The sequence below is a fragment of the Sturnus vulgaris genome, chromosome 9, assembly GCF_052056855.1.
Source record: "Sturnus vulgaris isolate bStuVul1 chromosome 9, bStuVul1.hap1, whole genome shotgun sequence".
NCBI lineage: Eukaryota > Metazoa > Chordata > Aves > Passeriformes > Sturnidae > Sturnus > Sturnus vulgaris.
The window spans coordinates 17673320-17688370 of record NC_142251.1 but is presented as its reverse complement, the minus strand read 5'-3'; the positions used below and the strand labels follow the sequence as shown (position 1 = coordinate 17688370).

General features: G+C 40.3%; 1 protein-coding gene across 1 annotated transcript; it reads left to right on the top strand.

Moving 5' to 3' along the window:
* Positions 1–7329, top strand: F3 (coagulation factor III, tissue factor). The gene is made up of 6 exons (XM_014884566.2): positions 1–203; positions 1071–1185; positions 3246–3430; positions 3793–3974; positions 4085–4244; positions 5356–7329. Exons 1-6 carry the CDS (start codon positions 101–103, stop codon positions 5502–5504), a joined length of 894 nt encoding a protein of 297 aa, XP_014740052.2. The 5' UTR covers positions 1–100; the 3' UTR covers positions 5505–7329.
* The last annotated feature ends 7722 nt before the right edge of the window (positions 7330–15051 follow it).

Sequence of the window (15051 nt, the reverse complement as noted above, 5' to 3'; positions counted from 1 at the left end):
GGCGGTGTCCCAGCGCTTCCGCCGTGCTCCGTCCCCTCGCCCCCGCTGGGGCGGCTCCGGGGCGAGGCCTCAGTCCCGCCTCTGCCGCCCTGCTCCATAAATGCCTGCGGAGGCCGCTCGCTGCAGCTCCCTCACCGCGCCCAGGATGCTGCCGGCACCGGCGCTGCTGCTCACCGCGCTGCTGTGGCGCCTGGCCGCCGCCGGTGAGTGACGGCCGCGGGATGGGAGGGATCGGAGCCGGGGATCGGTCCCTCGGAGCCCCAGGACGGGGGAGAGCCGCGCTGGCGGGACGGGGACAGCGACATTGGCAGACTCTGCTGCAGCCGCGCTCAGGCTGGGCACTGTGCGGGTCACTCGCTGGCCGCGGCCGTGCTGGGGAGCGGGGCGGCCTCGGGGGTCGGCAGCGAGATTTCCTTCCCTTGCTCCCCACTCCGAGCTTGTCGGAGAGATAGAGAATGTGAACGGTGAGGGATTTCCAGAGGTTACAGGGTTGCGAGGGGTTTTCCCATCCGGCTTGGTCCCGGGCATTTCCCCGAAGCAGATGTGGCTGGCCTCCCGTCTGCTTGAGAGGAACTCGAGTTCATCCCTCTCAGATATTGTAGGTTTGTAGGGTAACCACTGATTATTAAAAAGACTTCATCTTTACAAAATATGTAAACGGGAATCCGGGAGCTAACGCTTTCTGCAGCAGATACAACTAGGGATGATTTTGAACTATGCCTCTTTTGTTCAGCGCTTGAACATTCCCGTGCATGTTCAAGCTTTTGTATCTTCTGCAGAGGTCTTGGATCAAAAAGGAAGCATTAAACACAACTCCAAATTAACTCATCAATTTCGGAGTTACAAGACAGAAAAAAATTTTCTTCTCATTTTTCACTTCTGCCGGGACACGTTCCTTTAGTAAGATGAGCAGTCCTTTCATAAGGGCAGGACTGAGCCCTTTTCCCCAAGAAAACGTTTCCGAGTTGCAATTAACGGCAACTGCTTCATTTAACTGAACAATGACTGCAGGGAAACAGGAATTATATATAATATGACTGATGGCACTCTTTTCTTCTCTGTATTTAAAGGCTATGAAGAACTACCAACAGCAGTCAATATAACTTGGTCTTCAATCAATTTTAAAACTATATTACAGTGGCAACCAAAACCATCAGACTACTTCTATACTGTAGAAATACATGGGTAAGTAGATAACACCATGATATGTTCATTAATGTCAGTTGAAGAAAATGGAAAGAGAGCATGTTTGAATATTTCTGAAAGTTAATGTAACAGAAAAGGTGCCCAAACATTAGGATTTAGGAAAATTGCCATCCCAGGTATTAATACTTCTGGTGTTAATGTTTCTGGTATTAATACTTCTTCAGGTTTAGACTTCTGTTTTTGCCCACTTCCGAAATGGAGAGATGAGTTTAGGTCAGTATTTCAGTTCTCAGGTTTGGTGCTGCTCAAGAGACCCAGCCAGGATACTTTGAAAGAGTTGATACATACCACGTATTAGACAGAACTTCACCTTTTTATGTCTTTAAAAGTGTCTGGACTTGTGTCTTCAGTCTTGGGAGGCGTCTAATAAATGAGTCTGCATTTTATTCTAATTGGTGAATCACAGCAATTAATAATTTTGTCTTGCTGGGTAATACTAAAAATTACCTTCGTTCATCTACCTCTGTCAAGACTTCCTCTGATATAATGTTTTATGTAAGCTGTAAAATACTGTGGACATAAAATGTAGCCAGCTTATGTGAAGTGCCTAATGCTTCCTTCAGAACTGCACAAAACCTTCCATGACGTTCAGTAATAAATCTGTGCTAAATGCTTTTAGCTCCCATTTTAATACACAGACCATTATTAAACATGCCCTGAAGGGAAAACACATCATCAAACTTCCTACGTATTAGTGAAAAAGTGGTAATGTAGTCTCTACTCTTTCTAAAAGTGGCATAAAAATTAGTGTTTTCCATGACTAACTGGTGAAATACCAGTGTAATGGCTTAATGTGCTTTTTCATTCTTTAAGAGAGTGATTAGATTAATAGACTTAAGAGCACATACTTAGCAGAACGAATTTTATTACATTTTGAATCTGGAGTTTCTTTCCAGAGATTTTGCTTGCAAGAAATTGAAATCTGTTTGCCCAAGATTCAGTATAGAATCAGGTGTAGGTCTGCAGCAGAGGCACGTCTTTTGTCTGAAGTTGCTCTTCTGGAGGAAGTGGGATTAAATGTTTGCTTTCTTGTGTATGTATATTTACAAAGCACATTTGTTTCATCGCAAAGATCGAACCTCTGTCCCTTTTCCGTGCATCTTTTGTGGTAGTGTCCCTGGCTGATCTGTGACAAAAGAAATCTGATGAAGTGAGAAGGGAGTTCAGGTGACTCTAAAACTTGAAACTTGATCTACTTTGAGGAAAATCAGCCTATTTGTTAACATTCAGTCATCACTCACTCTTCCGGCTGAGATCGCACAATTTTTGCTCTCCTTAATTCACCAACAAAAAGAGGGAAAAGAATTGAAGGAGTAATATCTAATCTGGTTTTTTTTGTTCCTTCTTGTGAGGAAGTAAAATGAGAAATTAGCACTTTTTTCATAGTCTCGTTGCTACTTGGCAAGTAAATGGACCTGCTTTCTATCATTTAAAAATCAAGAGAAGTGCACGGGTCCTGCTTTTTGTCAGTGTTTTTAAATCGTAATTCTGTATCGAAATTTGCTACTACTGTCTGGTTCTTAATGGTATTTGCATAGATGCAAAACCAAATTATCTCTACATGGAGACGCTGTCACATTAAACAATCAGTGTCAGTAGAGCTTCTTATAAAAACTGATGTTTCTTAAGGCAAAAGTTTTCAAATGCATCAAGGATAACACCTTCAAACTGATTTATGCATCTTGTATTTTAAAAATACATTCTGCAACTGCAGAAAAACACAAAATCAGAACTAGTTATGGTTTCTATTAAATTCATGTAAAAAATTTAATTTTTAATTCATATATGTGTACTATAGCATATTTCTGTAATTAATATCAATCATACTTGATTCTGCTTTGAATTGTGAAATGCAGCTGTATAGGATAGTGGCTTTTGAGGTTTTCTCTTCTCCTTTTAGCCCAATACCTGCAAGACTGTTCTACTGGATGAGGGAAATCTATACAGTTTGAGGGAAAAATGTTTTTCAACATATCAAAATATATACTTTATATGTGTCTGGTTTGAAAGTGTTGACACTTCTTTCTTGATCTTTTCAGACGGACATCTGACGTAAAGAGAAAATGCATACTGATATCAGAAACAGAGTGTGATGTTACTGATGCACTCAGGAATGTAAAGGAGACCTACACAGCACACATACTGTCTGTAATGCCTGCAGAGATGGATAACTTAGAAGAGCCACCTTTTGCAGTCTCTGAAAAATTTACACCTTATAGTCAGAGTAAGTAGGATTGCCAATTAAATATTATTATAGATTTCTTTTCAAGATTACTTCTGTTGATTTAGACAAGGTTTAGATTGAGTTTAAAGGGGTTTTAATAGGTTCTTACAGTAGCCCTGCTGATAATGGGGAAGAAGATATTCAGGCATAAAGCTCTCCCTGTTGTTACCATTTGTTTCTCACTGCACTCAGTAGACCACTAAGTTAATATTATGTACTAGGTGAAGATACTTGTTTACAATCTAGGCCTTCGCTGGCTTCATAAACTTGTAATAGATTTGAGGAGGGAAAGTAATGGAGAGAGGAAGGAAAAAGAGAAAAAAAATTATGTCAATTTTTTAATTCTAAAAATCTTTGTTTAGCTGTTATTGGAAAACCAGAGATAAAGGATTATTCACAAGAAGGTTCCAAACTGAATGTCGTGTTCCAAGATCCACTTACACCATATGTATTTCCTAATGGAAGCTTTCAAAGCATTCAAGATATTTTCCAGCATGACCTGGAATACAAACTCTATTACTGGAAAGATCAAAGTTCTGGAAAGGTAAGGTCTAACTCTAGTTTTTGTCCTGTTATAATTGTTATATTCTGTATAGTTATAGAATTTCTGTGCTACCTTAAGAGCTGACACTTGAAATATTTTTTCCTTTACAGAAAGATGTAACGACAAAAAGCCGTAATTTTGAAGTAAGCATTGACAGTGGGAAGAACTATTGCTTCTATGTCCAGGGAATCATTCCCTCCCGCAGAGAAAACCACAATGGCCAAGAAAGCACGGTGCACTGTACCAGTGTAGGAAGGAGTATCTTAGATGGTGAGTATTGGGTGACATTTGACACTCACTCTTTAATATTCTAACAGAAACCCCACGTCTTTAGATTGTGATGGCTTCTATTAAATAAGCCATTTACGGTCTAAGTTAGAATACACAGCTGGAATGTGGAAACTCATGGGAAGAACTCACTTTAAGTAAGAGGCCACCATCTTTAGTTAGTTGGAGCTGGTTTTAGGGTTTTGCCCAACTGTTTTGGTTAAATTGTCTGAGTTGATGACTGGTATCTGAGGTTCCAGATCTTATCACTAGCCTTCAGCTTCATTTTTCTTTCCAATTGTTTTCCTCGGATCCTTCCAATAGCAGGTGCCATAGTGAGTGCTTGAAGGATTAGCTCTAAAACATAGCAGAGCTGGAAACCTGCATATCCATTTACTTGTAGTATGAACTGACCTTTAGTTTTTGCCAAAAGCAGATGATGAGAATAAGACTTTCTTTCCTGTTCCAAGGTCAGAGGTTGGCAGATAGACTTCTTTACTGGTAAATAAGTTAGCAAGTGTAAGTGAATCAGCCAGCCATTTCAGACTAGCCATTTGGATAACACTTTCTTCAATATAAATTGAATCACTATTACTTAAATAATATAATATTGCTGCACTGTATCTTTCTTCTCTCTGAGTAAGAATATTTGCACTCTAGAAAAGCTCTTCTAAAATGGCAAATGAACTCAAATTAGCTTTCTTATCCAGGAAATTTACCACAAAAGTGATAAATTGCAATTTCATTACAATTTAAATAGAAAAATCTTCTCTTGTTTTTTTCTAGCTTATAACCTAGAATAGATTTTCACTTGGACAGAAATAACGTACTGGCAGGGAGAATGGTTTGACATTCTTATAATGTTAGCATGGTACTTTAGTGCACTAACTAAACTAGATTAAAACCTTGAGTGAACCAAGTGAAATAAAGTTTTACTCAGTTCAACAAATTCATGTTAAAATGTATTCAGTTCGCACTGAAGTGGAAACTCCACTTCTGTGAGACTGTAAAATATAGAAAGCATTTTTTCATTCAGTGGAATGAGTGCTAAGAGTTTGTAGCACGGTGGCATTGTGGGTTGATAACTGAATCCTGGATTTTTTTTTCCCTACAGAATATGGAACAGAAGTCTTTATCATCCTAGCAGTGATAGCAGTTGCAATCATCACTCTTGTCATTGTCCTTCCAGTGGTTCTGTGTAAACGCAAGAAAGCGAAGAATGCAAGAGCTGTGAGAGAAAAGGAACTGCTTAATGGTGTATAAGGAAAAAGTATTGCAGACACTAGTGGCAGTACCAAAGCAGAAAAAACCCCAACAACAAAAAAACCTAAATTAGGTAATTGGGTAGAGCCTTTTAGGTTCTCTGAAACAGGAATTCTGAAGCCCAGACTTTATGTGGATTAAAAAATCCACTAGACAGTACAGATGAAAAATCCAGATATCAGGAAGCCCTGTGTCATTAGCGGCCAGAGGCTGGAACAGCATTCTGGTGATCTGTTACAATCATCGAATTATAGAATGTGCTGAGTTGGAAGGGACCCATCAGGATCATCAAGTCCAAGTTCTGGCCCAGTACAGCACCATCCCCAAGCACACTCTGTGCCTAAGAGCATTATCTAACAGCTTCTTAACCTCTTCCAGGCTGGTGCTGTGACCACTTCCCTGGGGAGCCTGTTCCAGTGCCCAAACACCCTCTGGGTGAAAACTTTTTCCCTAATACCCAACCTAAACCTTCCCTGACTCAGCTTCGTGCTTTGAGTCCTGTCACTGGTCACAAGAGTGAAGAGATTGGCACCTGCCCCTCTGCTTCCTTCAGTGAGGTTGTTGAAGACCACAGTGTCTCCCCTCAATCTCCTTTTCTCCAGGCTGAACAGATCAAGGGACCCAAGCCACTCCTCATGGCTTCCCTTCCAGACCCTTCCCCATCCTTGTTACCCTCCTTTGGACCCTCTCTGACAGCTCAATGTCAGTTTTATACCGTGGCACCCCAAACTGCCCCAGCACTGGAGGTGAGGCTGCCCCAGCTCAGAGCAGAGCAGGACCATCCCCTCCCCTGCCTGGCTGGCCGTGCTGTTCCTGATCCCCCAGACAGGGATGTCCCTCCTGGCTGCCAGGGCACTGCTGGCTCATGTTCACTTTCCCTTGACTCCAACCTTCCCCCAGTGCCTTTCCCTGGCACTGTTCTCCAGCCCCTCATTCCCCAGTTTGTCTGCACAGCCAGGGCTGCCCCATCCCAGGTGCCAAACCCTGCACTTTCCCTTGTAGAACTTCCTGGGGTTGGTGATTGCCCGTCTCTGAATTGTCAACGTCTCTTTGCAGAGAGATTGCTCTTAGACTGTTCCCAAGCCCCTTCTATTGTCCTGTCAAACAGGATTCTGAACTAGAGGTACTTTTAACTTGATCAGTATGGCCTTATTGAGCCAGAAGACTTATGGTACTTGTGAGGGGAAAAAAACACTACTTTTGAAAAATAGGTGTCCTTAACTAAAAGGAACATTTTTCTGTTTCTATGAAACAAACCCTGTATTTATCTGCCTTTTAACAATATTAACTGGTGAAATGATCTGTTAGTTCAGATGTGACAAAATTGCTACTATTATTTCTGCACTTCTTGGATAAAATTAACTTGGTCTGTTTATCTTTGGATGTAGACAAAGGTAAACAAATTGAAACTACTGCACTGGCAACTTGTAAGAAACACTATTGAAGCAGGTACTTGCTTTTTATCTGGAGAGTATATACAATTACACTACACCTAGAGTTATACAGACAGGGGAGTCTGATAGTTCCAAGTAAGTGTTAGAACAAATACTTTGCAGGCTTTGAGTCAGTAGTAACTCACTTCAGCAAGCACTGAATGGGAAGCAGTATTTACTGCATTTTGAACATTATTTTTACGTAAACACTTGATGAATGGTTTCTGTGGTGTAGATTCAAATCATCTTGGTGATGGGATTTGGAGATACCTGTGGCTTTGACTTTTAGTATTTATTTTATAAATGAGAATCTAATTTTTATACTGGTGTTATCTGTATTTATGATGGTAATTTATACTTTTCTAGTAAAATAAAGGTGACTGGAAACATAAGTCTTTCTTTTCCTTTTCAAAACAATGTACAGTATTCATTCCAGAACTAAATTAAATACACATTTAGGAAACTTATTTTGGGACAGCAGTCTAGGGAAGCTGTCACAATAACAAGTGTATAAAGCAGACTACCAGGGCACCTGCAAGGAGAAGCCACAGTTCCCCAGTTGGATGTTTTGAAGAGTCCTGAGTCACATTTCTGCTGTTCACATACATGAGCAATTAGTCAGGGTTTGCATCCACAGCTTCTCCTTCCATTCCCATAGTGCTGCCTGTACTTGTGCTTGTGGTACTGATATTCATTCAAGGCATTATGGGGCTTGCTCTAGAGATGAGAACTCCTAATGATGATGGTCAGCATACACAAAACACAAAAACTCGAATAGAAAAGAATCATCTTGTAGTTGGAACTAATTGGCTGTGGATCTCAACACTTTATACATGCCTTAAAAGAAGATACCCATTGTATTCATGAGAAGGAATACCTTACAAAATTAATATCCCAATCTAACAATTAGTATAGAAATGTATTTTATATTTTTCATCCTTGCTGTGCTATAGGTACCATCTGTGTATGGGTTAAGACTCCTGGGAATGTGTGAGTGTGGTTGTTGGGGGGTTTTCTGGGGTCTTTAATTCCTCTTTTTACAGAGAGAAGAAAAACACCAGAATTCCCCCCCAAAACCCTGTTTACTTCATGTTGAGCAATTAATGCTTAATGCATTTTCTGCTGATGCATAAGCCTTGTATGGAGAAGGAATCTTACAACAGCAATCAAAAACATGAGCGCTCGTGGGAGTCAATTTAAAAACATTCCAAAGTTGTCATCATTACTTCCCTTCCCCGAGGCACTCTGCTTCCTCAGCTTCAGTCAGTGCCAGACTCACTAAAGGGAAGAGCTAATAGGAAAAGGAAAGCCTGTAATTACAGCATAACATTTATTAAATTAGACCACGCAGTTGCTTGTCATAAACTACACAGCATGATGCCATAAATAATACTTCATTACATAAAGAGATTCTTGGTTTGTTCTGAATATGGGGGGAGGGAAGGAGGGGAGAAGAGACACCCATAGAAATGCAAACAAGTGCCTTAAATGGCAAAAGAGAGACCCCTGACTACACGGGTTCTGGAAGCCTGAAGCACTTCTGTTTCCTAGCTGCAGTGTGTTATCATCCAACAATGCTGAGTAACCAGAGTCACGGGGCTCACAGATCCTATTTCGAATAGAGTTTTTTTCTGTTTGTGGAGACAGTCGAGAAAGGCCCTTTCTCATTGCAAACTTCTGTAAGTTCTATCCCTTGGGCTGAACCCAGGCAAAATGTTTTATGCAGAGACTTTCTCAGAGTATTGGCTTGGGCAGAAATTGTTATACCAATAAAGGTGTTGTTGCTAGGAAGAAAGACGAGGCCTATACGTGTGGCCACTTCAGCACTGTATGGATTTAAGATGGAGCCAGACACATGAATGGGTATGAGAAAGAGCAGGCTTTTCCTATGCACCTAAGTTTCCTGGCTCTTCTTCTAAACAGGTTTTTGTAAGCAAGCATGTTTCCACTGGTTCCATTTTGCTCCCTGTCATCTGAAAAATGTATCCAACTATTTCAAGTGGATAAATACATTTACACAGTTCCCTCACACAGTGTGTCCTCTCCTTGTACAAGTGAATGTGCAACACTGCTCACTGTAACAAGCCTGCTTTAAAACCACATTCTTCTTCATGTAAGAGAATAAAGGCTGATGCTGTTCTGCTACTTTTCTGTCAGCCCTAACAGCAATACAGACAATAAACTTACTCTCATTACTTAAAATGAACAACTGTAGAGGATTTCATAAGTGTATGATATGAGCAAACAGCTTAGCTATTTCTAGCAGACTCAGCTTTCCAGTGTGAGAAGGCTGCTGCTGAGAGGCACGTAATGATAAGAACGTGATTATGAGCTTAACTTGGATCACTAGTTATGTGGCCACTCAGGACAAAGAGTTTCTGCATGAAGTGAGAATAAACAGCTGTGATAGATTACCCTCTCCGTTCAGTTTTGTAAAGCTGATTATTTTGCAGGTTATTAGTGATTGCCACAGTTTCAGAACCTTGTAATACGTATTATCAGACCCAAGAGTCAACTGAATAATCTTCTAATTATAGAGAATTTATTCACATACAACTAACCATGCTTTCTATAGTCTATGTTTGTCCTGGTGTTCACGTTTGAGAATGGCAGGAAAAGAACAACCTGCTGGACAGGACAGAAGCAGGAACTGATCAGCTGAAAATCTTTCCACAACCCTTAGGTGTGGTGTTACTCACCATGGCATATGCTCCTCACAGACTACACCCAGTCAGTCCCTCACAGACTGCCACAGAGAGCTGCCCTTCCCTTATTTGATGCTGTGTGTCCTCCAATGCTCTACAGCAGAACTTTTAGCAAAGCTCAGAGCATAAAGATGTACTGCAGATCTCTTCCTTACAACATATAATGAGAAACCTTCCCAACAGTGGGATCTTTCTGCTTCTTCTGGCACAGCTCTCACTCAACCCACGGAGCCTCTTGCATCCCCCCAAAGGACCCAGAAAGGACATCTTTCCCTGTAACTCCTCAGCCTCTAACTGTAGCTGAATTAGCCAAGTTCATAGCAAGTTTTCCTTTAGGAGTGGTTTCTTCCAGTAAAACCTGCCAGCATCTGGTTATAAACATGCAGCCACCTTGACTGCCTCCAGGGTTTCACAGCCAGGCCCTGTCTCAGATGTCCAATTGCAGAAGCTGTGCCTGTTTCTCATCTTGTCAAAATCTGCACCCTATTAGTGACATATTTCAGTGACTGGCTCCTGTAAGAAGCTTGAAATGCTTCTGTTCCTGACTTCCCCTGGCTCTTTTGTTGATGTTTCTCTTCCACTCCTCCACCTCCTACTTATTGCCATTACTTATTCTTCATGAGAGATAAACCCACTGCCCTTAATTCTTCAGACAGCTAGGCAGGATCTAATTTTAATCAAAATATTAAACCTGATCCCTTAATCAAAGACACATTAATAGCATGGAAACATTATTTTTTATCTTCTACAGATCCCCTTGGTCACTATTATTGAGACACTAACTTCCAGAACATTCACTAGCACTGCTCCAAGTACCATACTGCACCTAATTACATTTAAGTGTAATTTTTTAGTGTCTTGTTTAAAATAGCAATGAAGTTATTAACATGAACTTAAAGAATCTTTACAGTTCCAGATCTCATTTATACTCCCTGATGCATTTTCTTCTACCTTTATTTTCAAGTTTTCTCTCTTATTACTTCAAGAAATATTTAAGTAGCAAAGTACTGACATTATTAAATTAAAAAAAAATATTAAAAGAGGTTTAATTAAAATTCACCTCCCTTTCAACAGTGAAATATTTTCCCAATGAGATCACATGGTAATTTTTAAATTAGCTATTTAGTAATTACATAACTCAATTAAACAGCTAGTGTACTAGAAGAGCTAGAAAGATAAACGAGATTTTAAAAACTACTCCAATAGGAAGCACTCATTATACCAGGGAAAAATGTGGATTTGTTAGTTGAGGTTTTTTATTTTTTTATTTTTTTATTATCCCTGATTAAAACGAAAAGTTTTCCCTCTGTTGCCTTCATACTTTACCATCCATTCCATGGATGTACAGCTCCACAGAGATAATACTCAGTCTGATTTCCCAACTTTCCACTTGATTCTTAACACGATCACTTGCTTCCAGAAAGCACCCAGGTGCCACCACACCCGTGTCCGTGCTGCAGGAGCCACTCCTGGACTCCGTGGACACCACACCTGCTCCTCCCTCCCCTCGCAGCAGCTCCTTCCTCCTCCCCTTGTCGGAGCAGCAGCCCTGCAGGCACTTCCACCGCTCTGCAGCCTGTGCCTCGTGTGCCTAGAAAAGGTGACACCAAGTGGTAAAAAAGGGCGTAATCAGCACATTAACAATCCGAATGTTCCTAAATGACTAACACACTGAGATCCAGTCTGAATCCAGATTTCACCAAGGGCACAAGAAATGTATTAGATCCTCCCTTTTCTAATAACGAAAATGAAAAGTTGTTGAGAATCTCAACAGCTCAATAAGATCTGATATTAAGGATAGCAACAGCTCCCTTCTCCCAAACACCTCCCATGTCCTATTCAGTGCTTCTCTCTGACAGCTTCTCCAGGAATCTTGGGATGTAACATGTCCTGTGTTGTCCACTATTCAAACACTGCTGGAAACAAAGCCCCAGTTAACAATCCATCAGTACTTACCTATTGTTTGCATGTTGGTGTTGAAGCCTGCACAAAACCATACTCCATTCTCCTGGCACACTTCTTTAGTCTCAGAAACTCAGGAATAGCTCAGAATTAGATTTTCATGCTGACTGTTAAGCTTCTTACCAGACTTTCTTTCCTGAATATCCTTCAAACAGAAAACAGAGTCCTGTTACTGCCCTTTTAACTCTTAGAGGAATGGACTAAGTACCTCACAGAAAGAACTGAGGTCTTCTACAAGTACTGGAAAATGTTTTAGTATTGCTGTACATAAATTGAGCTGTAAAGCCCTGTGAATTATGTTAAGTACAAGCTATGTTTGGAACTGTGATAACATGCTATCCAGTGGCAAGGAAAAGAAAGGCATGGACAGGAATAGCTGGAAGGGAGCTGTGTTTGAAACCAGGGCTATTTTGGGCCATATGTGCTTTGAGTTCTGCTGACCCTGTCTTGAAAAAGCAACCCCAAAAACACCTTTTGAAAAAAATTACTTTCCATTCCACAGCCAGTGATAGGCACAAGAAGTCAAAACAGGTCCCAGCTGAGAGGCTGCTCTTCTGTACCTGTCTCTCAAGCAGGTGCCTACAGAACAAACTTGGAGACGGCAAAATACATGGTGCATGCAGGAACTGCCTGCCACACACATCCCCACTCCAGTACCTTCCATACCACCAGCATGAGGCACCCCAGGACCTGAGGGGCAGTTTACAGAGCTAACACCCTAAGCATAAAGAGAATTTGCACATCCAACCTCAAGTAACCTTTCTAAAACTTTCTACATAGAACTATTGTAAATACAATCAATTCCACAATTGAAAAAAAACGAAAGCTTTTTTCTTAATATAGCTTGCATTGGTGGGTGGAGTAGATTTGACCTTGGCCCTTAATTCCATACTATGTTCCAAAAAGTTTTTGCAAATAGCTCCTGGCTTTTCAGAGAAGGCTTGTTGCAATATATATTGCATCTAAGTTTTAAGAAGCCTCTGGCACACATGCTTTGCTTTTTAACCATTCTTTTTTCCCAACACATTAACCCCTCTATAGATACTTCATCTCTCAGTGTGCTACCACATCTGTCCCATCAATTGCTGTGTTTAGCTGTTGCTTTTGTGCCAACACATTCCTGCAGTAAAATACAATTAAGTAAATAAATAAAGGTTAGCTTATTTTGGGGAGCACCTCTACACTTGTCATGATTCACAGTGATTAAAAGTAGTCAATTGTTTTCTAGGACCTACTTGCACTAAACCACTCAGGATGAGGAGATTAAGGGTATATTTGGTTACATAGAATGCCTCTTCAATTGCACACATTAAGTGTTTCTTTCAGAGCAGCATCCCTCAAACTTTTGATAATCGACCTTTAAAAATTAGCTTTGATTTGTGCCAGACTTTTAAACCATTTTAATGGAGAAAATTTGCTTAGTCACGTGGGTGGAGTTCCCTATTTCTACCCAAGTAAACCAGTCTCAGCACTTTTTTTTTTTTTTGGTCTAGACAGATTTGACTTCATTTTTCCAGTTCTGCTCTATTTTGGTTCAGCATCATGTGTAGATGACTTATTTCCCACAATGAGGAATGGGTGGGAAATAAAGGATGTTGGTTTGTGGACAAGCAGAGCAGGGAATAGGGCTGGGCACTACAACAAATGTGCTCCTTTCACCAGTAAAAGCAATCGTGTCCAATCTTTATGGTTCAGACTTGACAAAGGTCACTAAGAGGTTCTAAGCAGTGTAAGAGATTGTGATTAAGCCTGGTTTGTGAAAGACATATTTTACATAAGTAGATTGTCTGAGTTTCCCTTCTCTCCCATTTTAAAATGCCAACTGGATGATTATTCTTGCATTGTAGCATTCATTGCAGGATTACTGACAAAATTTCTTCAGCTGCCCAAGTCAATCCCCAGGGAATTTGCTTAGGCATATTATTCCTCTTTAATCCCTGAATTTACTGTGTTTTCCAAATCACTCCCTTAAAACAGCTTCTGTCTGTAAAGTTCCAGGCTGCTTGTCACCTGATTTTGCTTTTGAAAGGAAAGAAAATGATGCAGAAATTCAAAGAAGGCTTTGAAGATAACATTTTTTTCTAAGATTTTTAACATGAAAGACAAGCTGCTTTCATAATAATCTGATTTGGCTATATTTCTGTTTCAAGATGAATGATAGAACGGTTTGGGTTGAATAAAACCAGTTTCATCCTTTCTTTGAATACACATGACAGGATGGGTTTCATCAGAACATACAAAGTAACATAGGAACCTGCAATGAGCACAGCCACTCTAAACTTCCCAGTGAAGTTTCAGGCATTATAATAAAAATCTGTGTCCAGACCACTGGCAAGAGCCTTGAATCACAACAAGTGAAAGGAAAACCAACCAACCCACCTCTTCCTGACACAGCTGCACATCCTTCATTAGCAAAATCAAGAAACCTCTTTCCATGCTCAGGAAAGGGACTGGCACAAACCATCTGGCCATGTACATCTAATAAAGAAGCAAATAGATCATACATAGAAATAACTGCATCGAACAGCAGCTTTGTAAACAGAATATTGAACTTGCACACTGTTGATTTTCTTGACAGAAAAAAGTTGTGGTTTATTTTCTCTATAAAATCTAGGCAACCTTTTCACCCCACTATTTTTTGCAGTGGGATTTCAGATGGTACCGTGAGATATCCATAGAAACATTCATGGTAATGATCAACGACAGTTAAATTTAAATTTTAATAATGTATTTTAACATAATAAATGTGTGTATTAAACATCCCCTCCACAGAACACAGAAGTTCCTTTCTTTCCTCCTCTCTAACTCATCAACCTAATGGAACAACACTTTGATTTGTAAGACTGCATTCTTGGTTGAGACATTTTCCTGCAAAGAGAACTCTACCCTTTAAGAATGCTTTACAATACACTTGTTGCACAACTCATCTCAGTTAAGAAAAGGAAAAATCCATACTAGTTAGCATTAGAAAACACTGATCATTTAAAAATAAGTTAATTCCAGCATATCTTGGCTGCACTTTTACACTACTGTGTTTCAAGTATCCTGATAGCTGGTATGTCTACCACAACAAAGGAAAACAACGACAAATTACAAATACAATAAAGGTGAAAAAATATTAACTTATTATCCTCCAAGTACAAAGATTAAGGAGCCACTCAAAAGAATCATATGCTGATATTGTGTTAATCTTATTCAGGCCCTTCTAAAACCAACAAAGGGAAAAGAAGTGGCCAGGAGACAAAGGAGAGAGAGGCCAGGATCACAGAATATTCTGAGTCGGAAGGGACCCACAAGGATCATCGAGTCCAGCTCTTAGGTCAATGGCTTGTACATTATTAGCACCACACTACAGCCAACCTCAGGGCAGACTTAGAGCAGATTAATGAATCTATAATCTCATTGCTCTAAGTACCTGTCTTCAAGAACTGAGCTCATGTACTTGGT